The following is a 27,071-nucleotide window of genomic DNA, read 5'->3' on the forward strand; positions in this document are numbered from 1 at the left end:
ATAAATCGTCTTTCTTCTTATACATTATCGTTGGTTGTATTTGTATGGTTGATAAGTAAGCAGCTCAGGTAAAATTTTAATATATAAAAAAAAGTCTGGTACAGGATGAGCAAGAATTATAAATTCGGTGGGGCCACAATCCACCCAAACCCTTGGCTAAGGACAATCTTGGAAACGAATAGCTTAATTCTCCGCCTGCCTCACATAAATTTCAGAGGTTGATAATTAATTTCAGAATAGAAATAATATTAAAATAATTATGAAGTGTATAACGATTGTTATTATTACTATATACATGTAAACATTTTCGATAAAATCACTAGACGACTCCCATCCGAAATTGCTATCCACTGTTGTTGAAAATAATAAATAATTTAATTAATAAAAAATTTAAGATTTGAGGCGATTTTCTTCCAAAATTATTAAAGTCAAACGCAACGTGGTTGCGAAAATTTATAGTATAAGTGAAGTATCTTATTCATGTAGTTAGTGAGTTGGTCGTTACCACGACGATAGCAAAATTGTTAAACTAAACATCAAATATTATATTGAAAAAACATGAAATATCATCATACTCTAAAAAAAATCGTCAGCATAGCCATGGTACTATGGACACTTACCGAAAAAGAAAAAAAAAAGGGCGTCCACAGACCACAAATGTCAAATGATCATGATTCATGATAGATGGCTTCAGAAATAGCGGGCATAAACTAGGCCCAGTCTAGTGCAGCTAGGGTAATGGTCCAGCTAAGGTAATGGGTAAGGTAGGCCCATTATAAATTGAGAATCCAATTACGTTCATGCCCAGCCCACGTTCTTCAGTACAGTCCTGTATATAATGAACATGTCTGGATCATCTCGTTAGCGTCGTGATACATTTAATTCGTGTAAAGAATCGATATAACACGAGTAATGAAAAAGATTCATTCTATTTTCCTGATTAAATAATTGAGATTTCAGAATATTTCGTATTAATTTTTAAAATCGCACATGATGATTTTTTTGTTGGTACATGCACCACAATTTGAATTACCATAGCAGATAAAATTCACATGACGACGCCCAATCATCGTTTTTTGAATTTTAAAATCTCACATGAGTATTGTGAATAAGTTACAGTAAGAATATTAGCTTCTTCTGGAAAAAAAATATTAGCTTCTCCTTTTTTTTTTTTTTTTTACCACAGAACATGGCCTGATTGAAACTTTTTAATATACTATAGTGAGTAGATACTTTTAGTGTCACAAAATATTGTACAAATTCGTTTCAATGGCTCATAAAAAATTCAATGGCTCTTATGATTTCAGTACTGATATTCCTGGCATAAAGCTAACTTTGTTTCAGTGGGCTTGTTATGTACCATACAATTGTCACTTTCGACTTAAAAGCAAATTAATCTTTATTGGCCCAAGAAATGGATTGATAAGGTTTGGGATCACAATAATTGAAATGGAAAAATAAATATCAGAAAACGGTAGGTCAATCAAAATGTTCTTTCAACTTGCAACTTGCTGTGTGATCTGTACACGTGGACGGTGGATACATATCCTTTCTCCTCCTGCCTGCATTATAAATAGGGTTTATGACAATCCCATAATCATCAGTTGTGCTTAATACATCAATATACAGTGCAATCATATTTTTTGACAACTCCTTTTATCAAACAAAAATGTCTTGCTGTGGAGGAAAGTGCGGATGCGGTTCTGACTGCAAGTGCGGCAGCGGCTGCAATGGGTAAATTTACCTTTTAATTATGTTTTTCGTAAATTTTTAAGTAGGTTCGAGTCTCGTTGGAGGCATATATCGGTGATTAAGCCGCCCTCAAAACGTAGTCACTTGCATTCCAGAAATGAACGAGTCACTGTCCTGATATTTAATTAATTTTATTTTACCTGTTTTAATTCCTTAATTTCAGATGCGGCATGTACCCTAACATGGAGAACACCGCAGCTGCAACACCCTTGATCGACGGTGTTGCACCAACGATGATGTATGTATAAATTATCTAATTAATTGGATATTTGTTATTACAGAGAAATTTAATATTTACGCGAAGATATAAACGTAAATTTTTTATGTGAATGACGGGGCATGTGGTATAACAGGTACGCTGAGGGCTCCGAGATGAGCTTTGGAGCTGAAGGAGGGCATGCGTGCAAGTGCGGATCAAACTGCACCTGTAACCCGTGCAAGTGTTGATGATTAAATGGAGGAATCGATGCCCTAATAAAGCAGCTTGTTTGTGACTTTAAGTGTGTCTTTCTGTGTGAAAGCATATGTTATTATATGGTATTATAATAAGGGAGCTGGATGTCAACTGCAATTTTAGTCTTGAAATTGTATGTGGTGTTCGGCTGCTTGTGGGTTTGGATACATTGTTGTTTCTGCTTTATGGGTATCGAAAGTTTGTACTGCTATATATTATAGTGAAGGAGGGGGATGAATCTTTGGATTGTAGTGTGTTTGGAACAAATGTTATGAATGATAAATCCTTCATCTTCATTAATTATCTGCGTTCTGCACCGTATTTTTCTCAATTCTTTTTCTTTACTTTTCGTTTTTTTTGTTGAGTGAATTTCAATCCAAATCCCAGTAAAAAAACTTGTTTTGAATATAATGGCAAAAAATGAGGTCTTTTAAAAATAATGGCTTGGCCACGATGTAGAGCGGACATATGTGATTAATGGCTGATGTCATAAACTTCAGAGACTTCAGTTTCTCTTGAACTACATTCATGGATGGAAAGATAGAAAGAATGATTCATATTTTATTTTTATATGCTAGTTCGCTGCACACAGCAGAGACTATCAGAACCAGATATGAAAATTTAGAAGTTCAAAAGATAAAATTTTGCATCCATTGCATCTGAATTGTTGAGCTGTACGTACATGAGATACCAATTCTGCACATCATTAGAATTCACCTGTAGTTCTTTCTTTGGTGTTCAAGGAGTGATAATCCTTTTCTTTAAGATTGCACTATGAAATCTCTTCACTGCTGATGGCAATATAAAAAACACAATAAAGAAACTAGCAAAATCAATCCGAATTGATAATGGCGATCAAATTCACATATGATGAAGAATTCCCTGCTGTAAATGCTTCATCAATTACTTTTTGCAAAGTTTCTGGCTCCAACTTGATCAAGAACTATAAAAGAGAAAAGGTAAGATAAATACAGAACCTAATTTCCATTCAAGGTAGGAGTAAATCTACCATATATGTCGGGGAATGCAGGTGAAAAATAGAAGGTTCCAATATTTTGGGGAAGCAAAATAAAGAAGTGAAGTAGAAGTTAGAAGCAAGTTTAGACTTATATTATATATAAGTAATTAAAATGTTTGGAAAAGAAGTAGAAGTCGTAAAACAAAAGCTTGTATACTCAACTTCTTATAAGTATTTCATGATTTCTTATAATTGCTCCTAACTTATAAATCCAGAAGCCGGCTTAAACACCCCCTATATTTTATCCTTACTGCTGCTTTCTTGCTTTTTTGAGAGTGCTACTTTCTTGTTTTATTCCTACTACTTTGATGGTATTTGTAAAGCATGCAGATAATTTAGAGCATCAAGAAAGTAGACATATATTAGAGGAATAACTACTATGTGCTGAAACTCTGAAAGTCAGCAACAGCTCCACAATGGGAGGACAGAGGCCTTTGAGAGCCCACATTAGCATTCCCCGATGAGACAGGCATATGACCTAGCAAGGGATGAGGGGTCTAGTGCTGAACTTACAAAAATAAAAGAAAATATAGTTTTTTACATTGCAAAAATTAATTAGCTCTCAAGAAATGTCATGAATTAAAATTACCCAAACATATATTTCAAACTTTCAATTTATCCAATTAACGGTTAGAGGCTTGATTCTTCTTCTAACACGTTAAGGTTTTTTTTTTTTTATTTGACGGAACACATTAAGGTTTTAGATGAGCTGATTACTCAATATGGTATTGTAGCTCCAGCAACGGGAGGACTGAGATTCTCGCTTGTATACCGGAGATGCAAACGTACTTTGATAATTCTCTAAAATATAGTTATTTTTTAAAAAAATAATATTTATTTGAAAGTAAAAATTTTAAAAATAAATTACATAACTATGTTTAAAAAAATATTAAAATGACAGAGCCTAAATAGTAAATATCGCCGGTCACTGATTTACTCAAAACAGAAGAACACTGGAGCATAAATTTATTCGCCCTATTTCATACTATGCGTGCATTAAGTTTACTGTGGGAACAGATTTTTTCACAGGCAATTCGTCGAACACTTTTAATCTCTTGGACGTCCCAGCTACCTCAGTTGAATCACAGCTTCTGTACCCAACCAAATACCAATTCAAGCTCCCCCGAACTAGATGATGAAGAAGAGAGTAATTTGTGTCAGAGAATTGAGAAGCTCCCGAATGAAGAGCCTGTTTGCTCTGCATTTCAGAGCTGGATGGGCGATGGATTTCCAGTTCACAGAGGAGATATCTTCTATACCATCAACCGTTTACGCAAGCGTAGAAAAAACAAACGGGCCCTCCAGGTTTTATCTTGCGTTCAATTTGTTTGTTTTAATGTCTGAATCAATAATAATACTATTTAGAAGTTATATAAATGATGCGAAATCAGATTTTATGATATAATGGATCCCATGCTCACCGCGATTTAAATTTGAATTATTGTTTCTTTTTGTTATGTTATAAGCATGACAGAGGAAAAGCAGTGAGTTTAGTTTATTGATATTGGGTTGTTGTATTACAGGTTATGGAATGGGTGATTAGGGAAAAACCCTACATGCCAAAGGAACTAGACTACTCGTATCTGTTGGAATTTACTACTAAACTTCATGGGGTTTCGCAAGGTGAGAAGCTATTTTCTTGTGTTCCGTCAGAGTTTCAAAATGAGCTGCTTTACAACAACCTTGTAATGGCATGTTTGGATAAGGGCAAGATAACAGTTTCGCTAGCTTATATGAGGAAAATGAGGGAACTTGGTTATTCTATTTCACACTTAATCTTCAACCGGCTCATTATCCTCCATTCATCTCCCAGACGGAAGAAAGCCATTCCAAAAATTCTCACACAGATGAAAGCTGATAATGTGGTTCCCCATGTTTCCACATACAATATTTTGTTAAAATTAGAAGCTAACCAGCATAATATTGAAGGGTTGGTAAAGGTATATGGGGACATGAAACTGGCAAAGATTGAACCCAATGAGATATCTTACTGCATACTGGCAACTGCTCATGCTGTAGCAAGATTGTTTACTGTATGCGAGGCTTATGTTGAGGCCGTGGAGAAGAGCATGACAGGGAAAAATTGGTCAACATTGGACGTCCTAATTATATTATATGGTTCCTTGGGTAAGAAGAAGGAAGTAGAAAGGATTTGGAGTGCTGTGCAAAGCCATCCACATGTTTCTTCAAAGAGTTTTGTGCTAGCAATCGAAGCATTTGGTAAAATTGGGGAGGTGAACAGGTCTGAAGAGCTTTATTATGAAATGAAAACAAGTAAAGGATTGACATGCACTGAGCAAGTCAATTCACTGATATCTGTTTACTGCAAACATGGGTTCATTAGCAAAGCAACTGCACTGTACAGAGATATAGACAAAGTCGGATGTAAACCAAATGCCATAACATATCGACATCTTGCCATTGGTTGCTTGAAGGCAGGCTTAGTCAAAGAAGCTCTCAAGACCCTAGAGTTAGGAATGGATTTCACAACCACCACAATGATCAGAAAATCGACCCCATGGCTAGAGACTACTTACTCAATGACTGAGATATTTGCAGAAAATGGTGATGTAGAGAATGTTGAGAAGTTATTTGAGGAATTAAAGAAGGCAAATTATACCAAGTATACTTTTGTTTACAACACCTTAATTAAGGCATACATAAAGGCCAAGATCTATGATTCGAATCTTCTTAGAAGAATGATACTGGGAGGGGCTAGGCCTGATTCTGAGACCTATAGCTTACTTAAGCTTATTGAGCAATACAGGACCTAATATAATGATTATGATTGAAAATTATAGTTTAATGTTCCCACAAAATTCGGAATATGGATAAGATGCCATACTCGTGCAGAAATCTGAAAGATCATTATGCAGCTGTAGGAGGTGAAACTTTTTCTATGCTCGTGATAGGTAAGAAATCTTCTACAGATTAATTGATTTACTGACTCTTAGGCAGTCTATGTTCTTTGTAGAGCTTTGTAATTTATCCTGTTGGCAGCTTGTCATTTTTGTATCTTTTTTGAATTTTTACATAGGTCTCTACTTTGCCAAATTGTTCAATAGAATCTATAGAAAGGAGGTGATATATTTTTTGATGGAGTTGACATGACGAAGGACAACTGGTCTAATTTAGCCAATAACAATCTGAGGTTACTTCTGACGGACTTCCTCTTTTTTCTTCTGTTTGTTACTGCTTAATCTGTTCTGTGTTATACCTACTAGGACAAATCTGTAAACATGTCTGTGCGTTGACATTTTTTTGCTACATATTTGCCCATTTGGCTTTGTTTCGTGCACGATAGGATCAACTATTTTTAGGAACAGCAGTATGCATTAGAGAGGGATCAACAAGATTATGATTATTAGGATCCATCTTTTGTCGAAATTCCGGGTTCCCTCTCAAAACATAAACACTGTATCCAGGGAGGGAACCAGGAAAATTATGGCAGGGGTGATCTTTTTAAATAAAAATATAATAAAATTAGAGATGGAAGTACATGCAACATGCAAGGTTTTTGAAGAATCAAACAATAAATATTATGAATGTATAATTGTAAATCGAAAGTACATGAGAGTTGGAGGAAGAAAATGGGGGGACTGTGAATATTCATTAGATTGTGAGGGGACCAAATACATTATTTAATTAGTTTTTATGCCTAAAACTAAAGGAAAACGAGATTTTTTTTTTTTTTGGGGGGGGGGGGGGGGGCATGGACACCCCAATACCCCATGGAAGTGTATTGGATATTCTATCCTGGATAGCAAATGGTCCTTGATAAAAATTTCTTATGCCACACTAAATGAAATAAGTAACTTATGTTCCATTCCTTGGTCTTTGGGGTGCATCTGGAATGTTGCTGTGTGTGTAGTTTTATTCGAAAGGCGGATCTGAGGCAAATCTTCCCCATATATACCTTTAACGCCTTTATAAAAAGCTTATATAATCTCAATTGTCTTCGGAGATTGATATGTTACATTATTTATATTTGCTCTGAAGCTCATGTTGTAATGGAGAACTACCAACAATATCGTTACACGGTATTTAGTTCATTGAAACTGTGAATCCCCAATGTATTTATAGGATGAGCATCATTGGCTAAACTTCTAAAAGTTCCACTTAAACTTATGATGCAGCTGAATGTGTAACAGTTGGAAGAATAGGTAGAGGTAGTTGGGAAGATGGAGTGTTATAGCCTCGGGCTTGGCCCTCAATATTCCAGTGTCGCTGTGGTGGGGGTGTTACTGTAAAGAGCTCTACTACTGCCAGTAGAAACCTAAGCAGCCATGTTCTTTGAATCTGGGTTCTGGTTTGCTTTTAATAAAGTGTCAAGCGTTTGCCAATGGCAATTGTGATATAACTGGATTTGAAAGGTTTAGAATGTGCAGCATTGTGTTCAACAACGGTGAACGTGTAAGTTGTTATTCCAAGTAAAAGAATGCTGTTCATTGCAAAATCGATCATTCAGAGCATGCAAGTCTTGCCGACAAATGCATCTGCATTGCAATAGAAGCACATTATTATTGAGTGAAGCACATTATCATTGAGTGAGCACAGCGTTTCTACTTGCAAAATATTTGAAGTTGTATTTTTTTTTTAATGAGACATTTACTCATTATTATACTCTGTACATATTATACATAATAGTTGGTGTATGATTAAGTCTGTACATGCTTTAAGTTACATTGTTAGCATTATTCATCTTAATAGATTGTCGTCCCTTTTATGTTTCCTTTTACTCTCATTTTTTTTAATACAAATATAGTATGTTGATGATTTTTAAAGAACTAACGATGATCTTCAAAGAAAACATTAATTGTCTAGGCTTATGAAGTTGTTCGACATGTATAAACATACTCACTTCAGAACATTAGTTGTTATAAAGTTCATTATTGTAAATTTTAATGCCTTGATGATCCCACATCTTATGAAAGTTTTTTTTTTTTTTGTCAAGGACATCTTAGAGTCAGAAATGATAAAGCCTTGTTCAGAGCATGGATAGAGGTTGCCAGGTTGACCACTGATATTTAGAGCGTCGGAGCCATTTTGGCTACCACCTGTCCTGAGAAAATCTTGAAAAACCTCTCCTATGTCACTCTTCGGCCAGTCGCTAGTTCTTCTGATCCAGGAACACTACCAAAGTGTTTCAAGGTAGTTAAGGGCCGAGATACCGCTGGTCAACAAATCTCTAGGAAACTCTAGTAATTTCAACTTCATGATTGTATGACGCAGTTTGGGAGTTTAAAAACACATGGGCAGTTCGGGACTTTAAACACATGGACAAGAAGTTGGCCCGGCAGCTTCGTATGGGGCCGTTTGGACAAGTTTAAAAGAAGTGACTTCTTGCTTAAATAAAAGAAGTGGAGTAGAAGTGAGAAATAGAAGTAAAATTTTTAAGTTGTTAAAGTGTTTGGTAACTTTAACTTATAAATTTTTCTTTAGTATTTGGATAGTTTGACTTATAAGTTCGTGCCGTGTTATAAGATATTTTTTTAAAGTTTTTTTTATTGATAATAGATAAAATTTGGTAACAAATAAAAAATATAAAATAATAAAGACGGATATTTGTTTTAAATTTTTTTGAAGTGCGTCGTTTAGTGAAAAGGTAATTTTTTTGCCCGTTTATTTTAGCATTGAAACGTTTATTTTAGCATTGAAAATACTGAAGCTAGGTGCAAGGGAGTGTGAGTTCATTAGATTTTTCCGTCACTGACAATAAAAAAGTGAGAAGCTGAGAAGCAGAAAAAAGAAGTAACAAAACTGAGCTTCTCACTTCCTGCTTTCTTGTCAAGAAAAAGCTCTCCAGCTTTTTTGTCCAGACAAGTTTTGGGCTTCTCCTTAAAAGAAGCTAGCGCTTCTTCGATCCAAACACCCCCTATGTTTTTGCGCACTTATTTTAAGTGATTTACTCTTAGCATTTGAAATTGTTTCTACTTTTTACGTGCTGTTTGGCAAATGAAGCAAAGTTATTTCTTTGGATATTTTAAGTTAGAAACTGAAAGCCAGAAGTTCTAGTTTTTAGTGATTTGCGTTTTATTATAAAATTTTAAAAATTTTAATATGTAATAAAATTTATTTATTAATAATGTTTCTTGTATTTTAATAATTTGACTTTTTAAGAAAATTATAGATTTAAATTATTAAACACTCAATTGACTTATGAGTAAAAATTATGCAAACACTTTTAACAATTTATAAGTCAGATTCAATTATCACTTGTGAGAGTGCACGCAATCTCCTGGGAAGGATACCATTTGGTCCAAGGAATAATCACTATCTAATTAGTTCCCCAAATTATGATTTCAAAAGGGTTTAAGCTTGTTAACAGTCCCAGTTTTACCACAAAGAAATTAATCGTAGCTTTTATCACATACACAGTCAGCAAAGGGATAATGCCAATGGCAAGGTAGACACAAAAAAATCCTAGTTCTGTAGTTGTGTAAATATATATGTATGTTAATTGTGTACCTTTTTATGAAATTTCGTATATCAAAATGTTTGATCGTAAATATTGTTAACAAACATGAGTATGCTTTACCATTCAACTCAGCAGTTGACAAAACCATATTATATAACAAATAGAATGATCGATACATGCAAACGATCTTTGTTTTACATGATTATTCCAATCGTGATCCAACACTATTCCGTATTAGACAAGATCTTAACTACAACAAATACAGGCAAACAATACGACAGACTACAACTCGTTCATGCCATAACAGTGCACGACTTCTAGAATAAGCACTTTTCTCTGGTCCTTGTGCATCAACATGGTGGCATATCAGAAGGCCGTGACAGAATCTTTTGGTCGGAGCGTTTTCCGTTTCTCACAATAAAAGTCATCTCCATTCCCCACGTTATGTGACGCTCGAAATGACAATGCATCAACCACACCCCTGTTACATTCAGGTCAACTAGATTTATATATATATATATATATATATATATGTATGTATGTATCTAAATGTAACCTGTTTGGTTTAGAGTTAGGTAACTTATTTGCAAACTTTTCTTATGATAACACATATTCATTTGGTATCCTAGATTTTTTATATTAAAGACGAAGGATTTGACGGGAAAAGTAAATTTTAAAAAATAAATTATGATATTATATTTTATAGAATTTTAAAAATATATGTCAAATATTAGAAGAAATCGTAAAAAAATGAGGACAGAGGGAGTACGAGTTACATATTAATATGTACCTGGATTATCTGCCCTGAATCTGATAGCTGTCCAACCATTTCTAGGAACTGAAATAGTATTCATTAGAGGAGGATCAACAAGATTGTAATTCTTAGGATCTTCGTCTTTGTTGAAATTTCCGAGTCCCCAACCGACAACATAGAAACTATATCCGTGCAGATGCATGGGATGTTCGATCCCCCTTAGCAAATTCGTTCCTTGATAAACAAGCTCCACCGTCGAATTAAACGGAAGTACTCTAACTTCCGTCCCGTTTCTTGGCGTCCGAAGCGCGGCTGAAATATTCCCTGTATAATTAAATTCGAGGGGTGGATTCCTCGGAAAATCATCCCCGAATACACCATTAATACCTCGGTAATAAGCTTCCAGAATGTCAATCTTCGGAGCCTGGAACGTTATGTTGTTTATACTCGCTTTGAACCTCACATTGTTTCGGCTAGTACAATCTACGGTATTATTACATGGCACCGAATTCATCGATACTGTGAAAAGAAACTTCTGGCTGATCTCCAGAGGAACATCTATAGGATGAGCAGCACTGGCTAAACTTCTGAGGCTGCCACTGAAGCTTTGCGAAGCTGTGGAATTCGTAATATTTGGAAGAATGGGTAACGGTAGGGGTGAAGGGGCAGTGTAATTTCCTCGATATTCGAGTATGGCTGTGGTGGTTGTGTTGTCGAAGATAGCTGCACCGCCGCCAACGAAAACCTTGGCAGCCATGTAGTACTGATTGGGGGGCTGGTTTGCTTTGAGCAAGACATCCAGGGTCTGGCCTGGGGGAATTGTGATGTAATCGGATTCGAAAGGCTTGGCGTAGGCAGCATCATGGCCAACGATAGTGAACGTGTGATTCGTTATTCCGAAGAAGAAAATGTTGTTCATTCCGGCATTGATCATCCTCAGCAGGTAAGTCTTGCCATAGTCCACGACCAACTTGAATGTGTCTGCTGCATAACATATAAGTTAGACTCTCGATAAAAACGTTCAACAAATTTTTACAGGAATCCAGGTATCTGACGTACGTATGTTAGTAGCACAGGTTTAGTAATACATATGTTAGTAGTACAGGTTTAGTAGGAAAATAATACATACGTTTGTAGTACAAGTTTAGTAGGAAAAAAGGCTGGACGGTTTAAGTGGACAACTTAATCTAATTTTTTGATATATTTATATGAGATACGCTCTTTATTCTAGATTTTCATGTCCAATATTTTATTTCCACTTATGCTCTAGACCGGCTGTCATTTTATATTGGTTAATATTATCCTTTAATGCTAAAATGTCACCGGGTCGGCGGTCAGTCATTTCAACTAAAATGTCATTTTCGAATTCTTTGGGCTTGTTTACGCAACTGAGCAGATACGATACGATGCAGCATGTGGTAAAAATTTCTTCGAAAATAATTTGACATGGTCTTAATTTGTTAAAATAATAATTTTGCGTGTGGGATGTGTTATGTTGAGATAGTCCTCCTACTATATTTTTCTAACAACTATAGTACCACAAAGTCCGTTCTTTCATCTAACATTATTTTAAAGTCTCTGATCATTCTAAACAATGATATTATAGTCATCAAATGATAACGAAGCCGAATTAATTAAGACCTTGTTTGGAGCATGGATAGAGATCACCAGGCTGGCCGTTGATAGTTAGAGCATCAGAAGAATTTGGGTCTCCACCTGTTCTCAGAAACTCCTGCAAAACCTCCTCTATATCGCTCTTCCACCAGTCCCCTATACATAAACGTTCATAATAAAATACATAATTTGGTGATCAACAAAGATGATACGAATAATGAAGACGGAGTCGTGGTACCTAATATGATGGGCACTTCTCCGTCAGGCTTAGGGAAGGGATACGTCGTTCCTTTCTTAGGCCGGATAACTATAGCACCGTAGACAGTAGCTCGCGACCAGTCACTGTGTGCATGCCACCATAATGTTCCTTCTTCGTCCGATAGAATCACCTTTTGGCTAAACCTACCTCCCGGCTTAATCGGGCACTGTGTGATGAATTCCGGGCCATCCGTCCATGGATTTCTTGGCTGTTTCACTCCATGCCTGCACAACACTTACATTATGAGAACTTCCTTACTATGGTATGTTTTTTAACAGGTTGACGTTCAGTTGTCACGGATAGCAAGTAGACACTTTTACGTATTTTTTTTTATTCTTACCAGTGAATGGTTATGTTAAGGTTGCCTTTGTTCTGAACATCAACAATGAGTGTATCACCCGTTTCGGCATAGAGTGTCGGACCCGGAAAATCGCCATTAACGGTTAATATCTTCTTGGTGCTGCACAGCCTCGTGTAAGATGTTTCTTGCACCTTACATATGTAATAACAAACAGTTAGACAGAGAGAAAGAGAGCGCGAATAATACATGATCTATCATCTGCGCATGCAGAGACCAATATGACATACCACGAATGTAGCATGACGAACTCGAGCTTCCGAAACAAAAATACTACCGAAAAATAACAACCCTAAAAACAGAAATATTGCCGAGACTTTCATGTCGAAACTCTGCGCTCTACTTTTCGAATCTGATTTGTTTTGCAAGTTTATTGATTTTAGAAGAATGGGAGACGGGCTTTTATAGAGGCCACTTGTAATTAACTTATGCTAATTAAGAATTCTAGACATATGTTTTATTCCATTTATTCTAGTTTAATTAGGTCTTGTCACGTATTGAAAAAATATAAAATACATTATTGTGTTTATTTTAACAAGCCAATCTTTATCTTTATGTTTACTTGACTAAGAACTAAATGCAGCGAAGCACGCGTCTCATGGTTTTAATTTTGAAAAGTCAATTCTAATTTATAGTGCTTTGTGGCCAACATGTGTGTATTAGTGTAAATAGCTGATTGTTGAGCAAATTTTCTGTTAGTTCAAAGGTGGAATTGCCTTTCAAATTCGTATTCGCCTTTTCTTTTACACACACGAATACACGAGGCAGGTGATCGTTTCTTGTCTGTAGCAGTAGGTCTCTGATTCTCGTTCTTTTGTTTCTTTATTTACGTTTGCTTGGAATCAATATAATCAACGGTGATTCATCTTGAAATTTAAATTATCATGTTTATTTATATTTTTACGATGTAATTTTGAACTTTAAACACAAATTAAAATTGATAATCACATATAGAATAGAGGACACGAACAGAATTCAACGATAGAAAAAATTATTACGATCACTCCGATTATTATAAACAATCTGGTGTTATAAATCCATCTTTAATATTCTGATAACTTGGTGTTTAATTACTAAATAAATTTTGGTCTGGATTCGGCGTGACTTACATGAATCTTAACATTAACACGATTTTAAGTCAAAATATTGTTGGCATCAAAAGTTAAAAACAAAGAGTGCGATTATAAAATTAAAAATAGTTTCGTAAACGGATGCTTTCGAAGCGATCCAGAAGAAACAGTTCATAAGCATATTTTATAAAGTAGTGTAGTTATATATTACTGATGAATATGATCTCCCCGTAATTGTTTAGATCATTAATATGAATTTTAAGGCGTACTCTTTATATGCAAAATATTTAATAGAGAGAGAATATGTGTATGTAAAAAATAATCATCTGCCCTTCTTTGCACCTAATAGTCATTGTAGAATATGCAACTTGAATGTCCCTGGAAATCTTTCATATACCAGTATGTATATGGACTAATATGATTTTGAAGCGGGAAAAGCATACATTTAAATACCCTCAACGCCAAAAAAAAGAAGAAAAAAAAAACAAACAAACTCTCTTAAGCTATCTTCCAGTATTTTACATAGTTCAAGAGATATTAAATATTTTTGATTATTAATTTTTAAAATTTTCTGAGTGATGATAATATAATTTATAAACTTTATTAAATGATAATCAAAAATTTATATACATTAAATTATATAAACGGGAACTCACAGTAACACAAGACATCAGAGTTTCTTATAATCATGCATCCTGTAAGGAGCTAGTTAGCCGACACAAACAAGAGAATAATAAGTTTTCAAACTAAATATAACTATTTAGAGGATCAACTACAAATTCATAACTACACTTCCTATCCTGAATCCTGATCACGCGGTGCATTATTCTTTTCGTGCAAGAATGTGCATCATCTCTGGTTCTGCATGCCCAAGTAAAGCTAGCTAATATGAATCGTCCACAATCGGTCAATTACATCGTGCATATCAAATCAAGCAAAAATACAACGTCAAATGACGCATGATCATATACTACCCGCTTGCGAGACTTTAGAATGGACATGTAAAATTTAAGTATGTGTACTCCCAAGCTGGCTCATGATTAAATATAAACCACTCTTAAAATAAAAAACTAAAAACCAGTTTCCCTACCATTATTTATAACTACAGGTATCACTAATTTATGCTAATTTATACTGCACTAATCACTATTTTTATACAATATGTAAACAGCGATTTTTATTATCAAAATTGAGAAAATCTACTTATCTAAACTATTGATAATCGATTATAGATTTTGAGAAAATCTACTTATCTAAACTATTGATAATCAATTATAGATTATCAATTTCATCCGTAGGAAAGTTCTTGACGGTAGGAAGCTGCAAAAGAAGTTGTATGATGATGATAAGTAGTCGTTAATTTTGTAAGTTATGATAGAAAGTGTATGTGACTATTGGTGATGATAGACAATGGTGGCAAGTCATGGAAACGTCTGGTAATGGTGGTAAGAGGTCCATTATTACGATTTGGATGAAGATGATGGTCATATACGTTGCATATATGTGTGTGTGTATGTGTGTATGTGTGTGTATATATATATATATATATATATATATATATATATATATATATATATCCGCGAGATATAAACCAAACCAAACCAAACATACTCAGTATATCCCGCTTAGAGCAGGGTCTGAGGAGGGTAAGATGTACGCAGACCATGCCCCTACCCTTAAAGTAGAGAGGCTGTTTCCGTGAAGACCCCCGGCTTAGTGCACAATAAATAAAATTGTGTGTGATATTATAATACTTTAGCCCATGGTCTTCTTCACACGGGACTTACCTAAACAGTTCTGTTTGTCGACGATGGGTGATAATGATCTGAAACGGAGATATCAAACCGGATAAGAACTGCCATTGCACACTTTCTTGAATTATGTAAGCCATCCATGTCGATTCTCGTCGATTATCTTTCATCCACGCAAATCTTTCGATGAACCAAAATCCATGATACCCATTGATACGCATTGTTGAGTAAATCGGAAGTAAAAAACATGCATGGCCTTTTCTTTCTGTCTCCAAATATCCACCACTTGAATTTAGTAAATCTGAAGTAGAGCGGTTGCCGAGAATGTGAGACGCAAAGTGTGAGACCAAAATGTGTTCTAGATTTGATAAATTAAAAGAGATGATAAGATCATTGGGTCGGAGAAAGAGAAATGGTGTTTCCTTCCGTTCTATCCGCGAGATATGCTATATATAAATTAGTGTTATGTTATATACAAATTAGTGATTTCTGTAGTTAAAAATTGTGATAAAAAACTGTCCAAAAACTGGTTTTCAATTTTTAGACTAATTTGGTTTCTATTGGAGCAGGACTACTCCAAGCTTTTATGCATCCGTTGGGATTTCATGATATATATTTAACTCAATTCCATATATTAAATTGACCAATTTATTCTACTAGGTAAATTTAATATAATAAAATATATTATAAATAAAAAATTATATCCTTCACAACAAAATGTTCTAAAAATAATTATTCAGCAACGCAAGTAGTTAATATACACTATACTCGATTACCAACTTGTCGCCATAAAAAGTGGCAAAATAGCTACCTAATTAAGTAGATGGGAATGGTGCAAAGTATGTATACAGAATTACAAAATCACCGATGACTAGACTCTAGATATCATTGTCGAACCGGTTAATTAACCTTCTGAAATTGATTGATACATCGGTGTAAGAATACCAGCCCTGCATCCATGTAATCGAAGGGATAGAATTTAACTTTTTAACTAGTATATTATGTTCATGTATGTACGTCTCCATTGCTTCTAAGAGTTTGAGTTGAACAAGTTATTATCCATATTCCATTATTTTGTTTTCTACTTGTATTCATTTCAGAAATTTATTTAGGTTAAGATCATAGTTTTTTATTTTATTAGTAGACTTATTGTCTGTAGTGATTTATTTTATGGGGAATATTGATTTAGGTTTTCAATAATACATATCAACACATAAGTAAAATAATTAGACTAAAACAGACTGGGTTTAAACTTATTATAAATAAAATAGAGTTAGCCTATTACAAGAAATTAAATCGTAATAAAGAAGTCCTTGATAGCCTGTTTAAAAACATAAATTTATTTGAAATTTTTTAATTTGATCAAATAATTTGTTTGAAAATTTGGATTTAGATTTCATTTGAAATCCAAAACATTTAAATGTTAATATAAATATTAGAATTTTGAAATGATATCTTAGTCAAATATAATTCAAGTAGTTATTTTAAAATTTGTCATAATATCTTCCGGTGATAAAACAAATATGTAATTTAGTTAATTTAAAAAGTGTAAAAAAGTATAAACTTTGTAGATGAAAAATGTGAATATATGAGGAATCATCGATACAGACATGAACTGACATGAAATTAAGTTAATGTTGGTCACTAAAGTGACGTTAATATATTAAATTCGTCGGTATCAAGATGGTCAGTGATCATGACATGAAATTAAGTTAATGTTGGTCACTAAAGCGATGTTAATATATTAAATTCGTCGGTATCAAGATGGTCAGTGATCATAAATATCAAACTGGTATCTTGAAATATAAGTTCAAACAGTAAAAATATTATTTATAAAATTTTACACATTATTTTTGAATGTTACCAAAACCAAGTAAAAGGTTATAAATTCTAATATTTATGATAATGATAATATATTTAGATTTTATCAAGTTTATTTATTATTTATTTTTAATTAAAATAAAGAAAATAACTATATAATAAAATATAAATATTAAATAAACTTGATAAAATATAAATATATTATTTTAAATACTAGAAGTCATAACTTTTTATAGTTGGTTGTGGTAAAATTTAAAAATGATGTGTAAAATTTTATAAATAATATTTTTACCATTTTAATACTGTTTTGAGTTCAGTGATAAAATTAATACATTAAATTCACTTCAGTGACCAACTTAATAATTTGTACCGGGAGGATAGCACAGTCACGGTAGTAGTCGATGATAACTTGTATCCCCTCTCCAAATTTGTTTTTGCCACCTTCAAGCATATCGACCGTATTGAAGTTAATCGAATAAAATGTTTTTTTTTCCATTTTTCCTTGGTAAGGTAATCGGTTAAAAAAGTTAAATAATAGTAATACTCCGTTTCATCTTTGATGTTTGATTTTTTGACACGTATATTAAGATATAAAAAATTAATATCTACACTCAATAAAAAAATTTAATTTCTATATCAAATTAAAGTTTAGATACTGAAATTTTGTTTGATATAAATTTTATAAAAGATAATTATATTTAAATGTGTAAAAAAAACAAAAAAAACAGTTAAAATGGAATAGAGGATAAAATAACAACCCGATATATATATACACGTATAACGACATCCAAATTTGTTAATAGATCTAAGGAGATTAAATAATTTCAAAAATTAATTTTAAGAAAGAGGTTTGAAATATCAAAATTCCGTAGTATTATATTTATTGCCCATTATTTCATAAGTGAACATAAGATAGTTTTTAAATTTAGACAAGATTTGGTTTTTTTTGAAATAAGATAAGATTTGATGTTGAAACCAAATATATTCTTAATTTTAATTGAATACATTGACTAAAATTAAATAAATTATTTCTATTGATACTGTTATAATAGTTTTGTATTATTATTGAATATCACGTGCAACTTTAGGTTATTTTCTTTTTGCCAAAAAAGAAAATCATTTTAACAAAATCCCCGAATTGCCGAGACAATTAGGGGGAAAACAAATAATCCATTAAAACAATTAAATAATTTATTTTTTGATCGTTTAATACATGATATTAAAATCTTAAAACTAAATGAGTCTAAAATTATTTCAAGTGATCCAAATTGCATCAACATCCCTGCAACATTATAATTAACCTTATCACGTTAAAATTATTATTGTATTAGTGTTGACAAATTCTAATCGCATAAATTGAGATTGGATGAGCAACACAATGCCGAAAGTATACTCCCAGTGGATCAACAATTATGAAAAGTGAACTATTTTCATAATTATGATCGGCTCATATTTCAAACCAACAGTATTGTTTCTTTAATTTTCATTTTATTAAGTTTCAATTATTTATTAACCACACGTCTAAGTTAATTATGAATTAATCAATATAATTTTTAATACATAATATAATTAATAACTTTTTTTTTTCATTATCTAACTAACCCATCTAGTTAGACTTTTTTTTGTTACTCCTTCCATCAGGCCAATTCTTTATATTTGGTTTGGGCACAGAGATTAAATAATATGTATAAAATAGTGGAAATAATGAAGAAAAATGGGTGAAATGATGTGAATTATTGATTCCTAATGTGTAAAAGAGAGATAGTAAACTAAAGTAGCATGAAAAGGGAAAAAAATGAAAAAATGATTGGACTTGTTAATTATTTTTGAGAAATTTAAAGTGTAAAAAATTGAATAAGATGTCTCAAAAAGAAAAAGAAAAATAATCGGGAATGAAGAGTATATAATTAAAGCATTCGATAAACAAAACACAAACACAAATGGGCCACATGCGAGATACCGGGGACCCACAGAAACAAACACAAAATTTGCCGCATGCGAGATATCGGGACCCACAGAAACAAACACAAAATTTGTAACAGTCGCTGATTCGCTGTACAACGCATACCAGTATATCCGTTTGCAATTGTAACTGCCCATTTTCATTATCACGAATAGAAAATCAACCCCCGGTTGTACTATCCGCGCATGATTTTTATATAGAATTTATTTAACTTATAAAATATTTGATTTTAGTGATAAAAATTATGAATATAATAATATATTATTTTAATATTATAAGGGATGATATTATATATAAATGTAATTTCAAGAGATCAGTCAAATAAAAGCCACATCCACAATGTTTTAAAATCTTGTGAATTATGATAAAATTTCAAAAAACATAAATTATATACAATAATTTCACAAAATATATCATGAAATTTTTTTTATCAAAATTTTAGTACCAGCATATTTTAATTCTTTTTAAACAATCTCATTAAATAACAACAATTTTTATACATAATTTAAAGTTTTATTAAATATCACTAGATTTTTAAATATAATTTTTCATGAACTAATTTAAGAATTTACTCTCTCCATTTCAAATTAGATGTCCATTTTAAAAAAATCACACAGTTTAAGAAAAGTGGATGTTCACCCATTAATTGCATTAAATGATCAAAATATGTGGAGTGAGATTGATCTAGGAACTATAAATAAGAGATATGTGGAGAAGAATTGACTTTGGAAATATGATTTTGCATTGAAAATTGAAGTGGACAAGTAATTTGAAACAAAAAAATTTCTTGAAAATGGACATGTAAATTGAAACGGAAGGAGTACAATTTTTCTAAAAAATGTGAATTGAATATGACTGGATTTCATAAATCGGTTTGGCTAGTGTGTGCCCATGGGCACATGCTAAACACTAACATTGATAAAAATGGAGGGTTTTGATTGGTGTGGTTGTTGTAACTGCAGGGGATCCACCATTATTAAAGAAGGTAAGCCAATAGAAACCCTCCAATTTCATAAATTTTGGTGTTTAGTGTGTGCCCATGGGTTCACCACAGAAAAATCGTTCATAAATTAAGAAATCCTCGAGAATCCCATTAAATACGGCTCTTTAAATTCCTATTAGAGAAATTATAGATACAATACATACATAATAAATAGTTCCCGTTTTGGTTAAGTTCTCCGTACGCGGTACTGCTCTATCGCTCCCCCATTTCTTCATTTAGTTGCGAGTAAAATCTCAATCTCTCGAAATCTCTATCCATACATCCACATATACAAACACACACGCGCAGAGCATTAATTTTATGTGTTTTTACTTGTTTGTGCAGGGCGATTGTAGCTGAGTTGGTGGCCTGATCACTCCGAAGCGTTAATTAATCTAAGGTTTGGAGTTCGTTTTCATCATTATCTTTTGATTTTTTAATCAATGTGCTTTGATTTTGTATCTCTTTGTCTACATGCATATGGCTGTTTGTTTGCTCCTGTATTTAAAACACACACACACTTGATGCGCGGTGTTTCTCGCAACTTGATAATCGATTTTTTTTGATTTTATAATCGTTTTTATTTTATTTTATAACTGATGTGATATATACTGATTTGCTTAATTATATAGCTCGTTGTTTGATTAAGAATTTAAGAGCCGAGTGGAGTAGATTAGTGAATGGTTTTATGATTTCGAGTGTGGATTAGTCTGATTTATGTGTGATTATACTTGTGTAATTAGTTCATTTATTTATATGCGTGTTTGGAAATTATGTGTATTCTGTTAGTTGTAGCTCTCGTCGGCATATCTAGAAACTTGAATTTGGAGATTGAGGTTTGGAGCTTCTTGATTTGGTAATTTAATAAGTTCATTGACAAATGTATCTGTATATGTATCTGTCCTGCCTAATTCTATTTGAATAATTGTATGTATGTACATTTTTTTGCTATTTCTTCCCATTTTGTATGCAAATTGCACTAATTTTGAATGTGTATATGATATATGGTTATCATTACATGATGAATTTCTTAAGTGACACTGCTATATTTGTATATTTATTTTATAGATATTTTGTGTGTTTATTTATATGATATCTGGACATGCTTTGAGTTTGCTTTTACGTTTTGTTGTTAAAGTGTCAAGCAGTAAGATATTAAAAGTTACTTGCAATATGTACTTGGAGTAATATCATGTAAAGTGCTTTGGATAGTTCCACACTTATAAACTAGGGCATGTTTGAAGTTATGTGTATTCTGTCAGTTGTACTTCTTGGTCATGTGTATTCGATGAGTTGTATTTCTCATTTGCTGCAGCAAAATTTAGGAACTTTAAATTTGTAAATACGTGCGTGTTTACTGATTGTTCATTGTTGAATGCGTTTGTATGCATACTGTGTGAGTTCTTTAGACTTTTGCAATCTTGACAAGCAAAAGGTAGATCCATCCAGCAATCCTGTCCGATTTTGGTCATTGTTCTCAGACTCTTTCTTCAGGAGTCCCACAGGATCTAATAAAGCTACGCCTTCTTCCTCTCACTATTTCTGTTACCTTTTTTTATACATAAATTATATAGATTTGCATTGGAGTCTGGAGACCGCATGTATGTATGTATATCTATATGTCTTTGATGAATCCGCGCATTGCGCGTTGTGCTTATGCACAAAGAGGCCTTTGCCATTCAGTGGCATATAGCATTTAATGACACTAGTTCTTATAAATTTACCATTTACGTAAGTATTTATTATGCTATTATTTTCCTTATCGTATTCAGATTGCAAAACCTTATTACTCTTTACTGTGTCAATTTACTTGTTTATGAGGTTATTCTTACTTGATCAGTTTCTAAATTGAAAATAGCGCAACTGTAATTTTATATACTCATGTATATGACCTGTTCACTATTTTTAAATAAAGTAGTTTGTAAGGGGGGAAAGTATGGAGCACAAAGATAATGTGAAATATCATCAATGTTTCTCTACTCATAGCTTATACAGACAAGACAACAGTTAGTTGATGTTTGCGACATAACATCTCTGATGAATGTGACTATACGCAGATTGTGAAAATAATTATTAATGTTGTTTTTTTATATTGTTACACAGGTATGTCGAGCAGAAGAGAGAAGAGGCGTGATCGTGACTCAGAACGCGAGGACAACATATATCGATACTATAGGGATCTGAAAGATGGACGAGATAGAGTTAAAGTTTCAGATCAAATTTATGAATGTCCTTATTGTCGCGAATACGAGAAAAAGGAATATACCTATCTGCAAATTCTTAATCATGCCTCTCGCGTTGGTACAAAATCGAAGACTGCGAGCTCAAGAAGCAGGGAAAGACATTTGGGGTTGGAAATGTACTTGAAGAGATGCTTTGATAAAACAGATAAAACTCTGCGATCAAGGACAGACCCGTATGAAAATGATAATGATCACAAACAGTTTGCCCTCCCTTCTTTACCCACTGACTCTGTGGATAATAACACTGTTGTTGCACACAGGGCAGAGCGTTACAAAAATGATAATGGTCAGAAACAGATTATGGTCTCTTCTGTACGTACCGAATCTATGGGTTATAGCTTTGTTGCAAGTAGGGAGTCAAAAGAATCTGCTGGTAGACCTATTAAACACGATTTACCATCCCATACCCATAAAAGAAGGGCTGAAAATATGAAACCTGAAGCTAGCGAAGAGCTAATAGTTTATCCATGGATGGTCATTATTGCCAACATACCTGTCGAGTTGAAGGATGGACGATATGTGGGAGACAGTGGTCGAAAACTGAAGGATGAGTGGACATTGCAGGGGTATCAACCAATTAAGGTTCATCCTTTGTGGAACTACAAGGGTCACACAGGCTTTGCTATAGTTGAATTCAACAAAGATTGGACTGGATTTGATAATGCAATGACATTTGCAAAGAAGTTTGAGATGGATTGTCATGGAAAGAAAGACTGGCAAAGGGCAAGAGAGAAAGGAGAGCAGAAGCTATATGCTTGGATTGCAAGAGAGGAGGAATATCATAGAAAGGATAAAATGGGTGAATATTTGAGAAAGAATGCAGATCTAAAAACTATTTCAGAAATTGAAAAAGAAGACAAGATAAAAGAGGCAAGACTGATGTGCAACTTAACTAATTCACTAGATATGAAGGAGAAACAATGTGAAGAGATAAAGAAAAATATAAGCAAAACTGAAGCTAGCTTCTCGAATGTGATGAGGCAGAAGGAAGATATGATTAAAGCTTATAATGAAGGTATGAACCTGTGATTGCATGAAACTTTGATGCTAGATTACGGCCACAGTTTTTTAGCTCTTATATTCTTTATTCTTTGGTTGTTTGTTGTCTCTGCTTCAAATTCTCTATGATGTAACTTCTTTGTACTCATTTACAAGTTTCAGTAATTGCATAGTGTTGTGCTTCTGTGGCTTATTCCTAAGTATTATTTGGTTGATTAGAACAAGAGATGAGCCGGAAACAGCAATGTAAGGAGATTGAGATCATCTATCGTGAACATGAACGAACCAAGTTAATGTTGGAAGCCAAGAGAGAAGAGCTAAGGTTGTATGAGATGGGTTTAAGAGCACGTGAATACCTAAATGAATCTGAGAGGAGGAGGTTGGACCATCTGAAGGAAAAGAAGGAGAAGGTACTGAAATATATTGTCTACTTGATAGAAATCATTTCATGATTGCTTATAAAGCATTTTAAAGTTTACGATATTACTTGATGTTGTTCCTCATAGAGTATCTTGAAGCATTTTATGGGAAGACCCGGGTTTTTTGTCTTATACTTGGTTCCTGAATAAATCCATGCATTATTTTAGCAATTTTAGAAAAATTGATGCTCATATAATGATATTCTAATATTATGCCTATCTTTCCTTGCATGAAATCATTGGTTATAAATATATAATAATTAAATATTTGCTGTAGAAATATATTTTCATTTATTTTTTAAAATTGTCTTCCTAAAAAAAATAATTACCAAGCATGAGAAAAAAAATATACAACTCAACTATCGGACATCTTTATATGAATGTCCTTTCCAGTGATCAGTAATGGTTTGATACAGATATTATGCTTTGATTCTATTGTGTTCTATAATTCATACAACTACATTCCTAATTGTTTTCTACTTCCCAACTCTGAATATGAGTAAGATTCAAATGTCTTGAATTGCTTGTTGTACTATAATCGGTGCAAATTGTTCTTAATTAGCAGCCAGAACTTATATGTTGAACTTCTGATATCTGGTCTCATGTTTTTTTTTTTTGGCTAAGTATGTGCTCTCAAATTTTGTAGAATGAGAAAGCAATCATGGTTCAAAAGAAGGCTGAAGAAAGCATGATGAAGTTGGCAGAATCTCATAGAGTGAGTTTAATTTTGAAACAGTATAACTGTCTATGGATCTAGCATCTCCTAAGTCCTAATGCATGGAATTGATTTGAATGACAGAAAGAGAAGCACCAACTTTACCAACGAATAATTGAGCTGCAGAAGAAACTCGATGACAAGCAGCAGTTAGAATTAGATATAGAACAACTGAGGGGAGCTGTGGAAGTCATGAGACCTATAAGTGATGGTGGGGATGCAGAAGCGCAGAAAAAGATGGAGTCCTTGGAAGAAAATCTGAAAGAGAAGGAGGAAGATCTTGAGAGTCTTGAAGAATTAAATCAAGCTCTCATTGTGAAGGAGAAGAAAGCCAGTGATGAACTGCAAGATGCTCGGAAAGAGTTAATCAGTGTAAGTTTTTTAGCCGTCTTACCTTTTTATTTGCACGTCATTATCAATTAAACTATTCTTCTACTATCATTTTACGTGGTTTAATGTGAATGACGCTCCTTAGACCAGCATTCTAGAGTTGTAGACTCATTTTAAAGGTAGATACAATATTGACGAATTTATATTGGAAAGTATATCAGTTGGACGAGTCACATGCAGTTAACAATATCACGCGGCTCATCTGTTACAGACCTCTTCTCATTATGCTAGTTGCATGGACATTTTACAGGACATAATTGCATTAGACTTCTATTAAGGGTTGTATTTCTTGAAGTTGATAGAAAATATATTATTCCTGTGAAGCTAAAATCAATACCATTGAGAGATTTCATTATTGGCTAGGTTATCAGGAGATTAGAGTAAGAAAGTCTGATATACTGGCAGGTGTAAGTAATAGTTGAATAGCAGCAGCTGCATTGAAGAGCATAATCAAATTATTAGGCAGATTCAGACTCGAGTCCTAAATGTTCTGTTTCGACAAATACATATCTGACCTGAGTTATAAGTTCAGAAGTACAGTGTTGTGGACAGGATACAACTGTTTTTCACACTCTTTAACATGTAAAATATATAGGTCAAATAGCATTATAATTTTGTGGGTAGTTATAGAATTAAATTCAAGGCTAGGTTAAGCATTATGACTTCGATGGGCCGCACAGTGCCGGAATAGGTGTCTAGATATTCCAGCCCAGTCAGTCAAGACACAAAATAACCCGACTCAGCTTGTACATCATTACCGCGCACAATGAGTAGCAATTATCTTATTTTGGTTCTTAATATAAGCATATGGAAAAGAGTCTCATTAAAATATCTATAATTTGAATAAAGTCCTATGAACTGGTTGCCATCTTGTGTAACATGAAATAATTAGGGAACACTAGTAAGATTTAAGTCAATATCTTATAAACTTTAAGTCCACCATAAAGTGGTTCATTTACTTAATATTTTGTTGTTTATATAGGGTTTGAAGGACAGGCCTATCTCGACGGCCTCAGTTGGTGTCAAAAGACTGGGAGACCTCGATCACAAGCCATTTGTGTCTGCTGCCAAGATGAAATATCCTGCTGCTGAAGCTGAAGAGAAAGCAGGGGAATTCATTTCTCTGATGGACTCCAAAATTCGGGAGGTAAGCATTTCAGTAGATAGAATTTCTTGTCAACTCCTCTCTTTGGGCAGACACCGCAGACCATACTTTTAACTGTCACTCATCATCGTTGTTACTTTTTTGACTTGTATTTAATTCTCCCTAATGTTATACTAGTTTGTAACTCAACAATATCCAGAGCATTCTTTTCCTTAAGCCTGATCTCACTATTTATTCCTTATTGTATGCTTTGATTGGACGTGACATGTCAGGGAGTTATCAATGAAGAAGATGATGGCATCAAAGCAATAAAGAATGAGTGGGGTGATGAAGTGTACAAATCAGTGGTGACGGCATTAAGAGAGTTGAATGAGTACAACCCAGCTGGAAGATGCCCTGTTCCCGAGTTGTGGAATTTCAAAGCAGGAAGGAGGGCTACTTTAAGTGAGAGTGTAGAATTCATCCTAAGACTTTGGAAGACAAACAAGAGGAAGAGAACCTGAAGTACTGTACTCAGATGATTGGCACTCGGCTTCTTCTTATTTTACCTGATTTACCGTTGAGAGTACAGAATTCATACTAGTACTCATCTATTCTTTTTAAATGAATATTGGTTAACGAAATTGACGCTTATTATGATACTCTTCAAAGTTTCTGGTTGGATTTTGGTTGATGTTTTTCTATACACATAATACTCTCAGAAACCTAGTGCTGCATTTTTTGTTTCAGACTTTGTGCTCCAGCATAAATTTATACTAATTTGGGTTTGGTTGTGGGTTTGTGGTTGTTGGAAAAGGGGCATATGAATTTTCATATATAGACAAGTGTACGTGTTAAAATGATTGTAATATTTCAGCTAATGCATGAGATAACTACATGCCTAGTATTGCTTTAATTCTCAAAATTTATATATTTTTCATAATTTTTTTTTGTCAGGATATTTTTTTCATAATTGAAAATACTAGATATCCCAAATATTGTTTCCA

The 27,071-nt window shown here is 33.5% G+C and overlaps 4 protein-coding genes across 7 annotated transcripts; 3 read left to right on the plus strand and 1 right to left on the minus strand.

Moving 5' to 3' along the window:
• Nucleotides 1–1,574: 1,574 nt before the first annotated feature.
• LOC108220428 (metallothionein-like protein type 2) lies at nucleotides 1,575–2,506 on the plus strand. Its single transcript, XM_017394193.2, has 3 exons — nucleotides 1,575–1,734; nucleotides 1,916–1,990; nucleotides 2,106–2,506. Exons 1-3 carry the CDS (start codon nucleotides 1,670–1,672, stop codon nucleotides 2,197–2,199), a joined length of 234 nt encoding a protein of 77 aa, XP_017249682.1. The 5' UTR covers nucleotides 1,575–1,669; the 3' UTR covers nucleotides 2,200–2,506.
• Nucleotides 2,507–4,147: 1,641 nt separating this feature from the next.
• LOC108223703 (pentatricopeptide repeat-containing protein At1g07590, mitochondrial) lies at nucleotides 4,148–7,956 on the plus strand. 2 transcript variants are annotated; one of them, XM_017398085.1, is made up of 4 exons: nucleotides 4,148–4,529; nucleotides 4,748–6,136; nucleotides 6,262–6,375; nucleotides 7,361–7,956. In XM_017398085.1, exons 1-2 carry the CDS (start codon nucleotides 4,212–4,214, stop codon nucleotides 5,996–5,998), a joined length of 1,569 nt encoding a protein of 522 aa, XP_017253574.1. In that variant the 5' UTR covers nucleotides 4,148–4,211; the 3' UTR covers nucleotides 5,999–6,136; nucleotides 6,262–6,375; nucleotides 7,361–7,956. The 2 variants fall into 2 exon arrangements, with proteins under 2 accessions (XP_017253574.1, XP_017253576.1); XM_017398087.1 differs by having other exon boundaries at nucleotides 7,376–7,956.
• Nucleotides 7,957–9,777: 1,821 nt separating this feature from the next.
• LOC108223702 (laccase-14) lies at nucleotides 9,778–13,014 on the minus strand. Of its 2 annotated transcripts, none has more exons than XM_017398084.2 (6): nucleotides 12,858–13,014; nucleotides 12,610–12,761; nucleotides 12,249–12,493; nucleotides 12,038–12,166; nucleotides 10,433–11,377; nucleotides 9,778–10,123 (listed from the first exon to the last, which is right to left on the minus strand). In XM_017398084.2, exons 1-6 carry the CDS (start codon nucleotides 12,948–12,950, stop codon nucleotides 9,993–9,995), a joined length of 1,695 nt encoding a protein of 564 aa, XP_017253573.1. In that variant the 5' UTR covers nucleotides 12,951–13,014; the 3' UTR covers nucleotides 9,778–9,992. The 2 variants fall into 2 exon arrangements, with proteins under 2 accessions (XP_017253573.1, XP_017253571.1); XM_017398082.2 differs by having other exon boundaries at nucleotides 10,433–11,380.
• A 7,359-nt stretch (nucleotides 13,015–20,373) lies between these two features.
• LOC108223398 (factor of DNA methylation 3) lies at nucleotides 20,374–26,813 on the plus strand. Of its 2 annotated transcripts, XM_017397644.2 has the most exons (8): nucleotides 20,374–20,460; nucleotides 20,560–20,614; nucleotides 22,318–23,472; nucleotides 23,676–23,866; nucleotides 24,522–24,590; nucleotides 24,675–24,962; nucleotides 25,963–26,127; nucleotides 26,358–26,813. In XM_017397644.2, the coding sequence occupies exons 3-8, from the start codon at nucleotides 22,320–22,322 to the stop codon at nucleotides 26,586–26,588; spliced, it is 2,097 nt and encodes a 698-aa protein (XP_017253133.1). In that variant the 5' UTR covers nucleotides 20,374–20,460; nucleotides 20,560–20,614; nucleotides 22,318–22,319; the 3' UTR covers nucleotides 26,589–26,813. The 2 variants fall into 2 exon arrangements, with proteins under 2 accessions (XP_017253133.1, XP_017253135.1); XM_017397646.2 differs by lacking the exon at nucleotides 20,374–20,460 and having other exon boundaries at nucleotides 20,469–20,614.
• The last annotated feature ends 258 nt before the right edge of the window (nucleotides 26,814–27,071 follow it).

Source organism: Daucus carota, chromosome 5, assembly GCF_001625215.2.
Source record: "Daucus carota subsp. sativus chromosome 5, DH1 v3.0, whole genome shotgun sequence".
NCBI lineage: Eukaryota > Viridiplantae > Streptophyta > Magnoliopsida > Apiales > Apiaceae > Daucus > Daucus carota.

Bases quoted from the DNA above. Each gene is read 5' to 3' on its own strand.
- LOC108223398 (XM_017397644.2), top strand. From the start codon at position 22,320: ATGTCGAGCAGAAGAGAGAAGAGGCGTGATCGTGACTCAGAACGCGAG. The intron at 24,591-24,674 runs GTGAGTTTAATT...TTTGAATGACAG, and splicing joins AGTTGGCAGAATCTCATAGA to AAAGAGAAGCACCAACTTTA. The intron at 26,128-26,357 runs GTAAGCATTTCA...GTGACATGTCAG, and splicing joins TGGACTCCAAAATTCGGGAG to GGAGTTATCAATGAAGAAGA.
- LOC108223702 (XM_017398082.2), bottom strand. From the start codon at position 12,950: ATGAAAGTCTCGGCAATATTTCTGTTTTTAGGGTTGTTATTTTTCGGT. The intron at 12,762-12,857 runs GTATGTCATATT...TACATATGTAAG, and splicing joins TTCGTCATGCTACATTCGTG to GTGCAAGAAACATCTTACAC. The intron at 10,124-10,432 runs GTACATATTAAT...TGAATGTAACAG, and splicing joins ATTCAGGGCAGATAATCCAG to GGGTGTGGTTGATGCATTGT.
- LOC108220428 (XM_017394193.2), top strand. From the start codon at position 1,670: ATGTCTTGCTGTGGAGGAAAGTGCGGATGCGGTTCTGACTGCAAGTGC. The intron at 1,735-1,915 runs GTAAATTTACCT...CCTTAATTTCAG, and splicing joins TGCGGCAGCGGCTGCAATGG to ATGCGGCATGTACCCTAACA. The intron at 1,991-2,105 runs GTATGTATAAAT...GTGGTATAACAG, and splicing joins GGTGTTGCACCAACGATGAT to GTACGCTGAGGGCTCCGAGA.
- LOC108223703 (XM_017398085.1), top strand. From the start codon at position 4,212: ATGCGTGCATTAAGTTTACTGTGGGAACAGATTTTTTCACAGGCAATT. The intron at 4,530-4,747 runs GTTTTATCTTGC...GTTGTATTACAG, and splicing joins AAAACAAACGGGCCCTCCAG to GTTATGGAATGGGTGATTAG.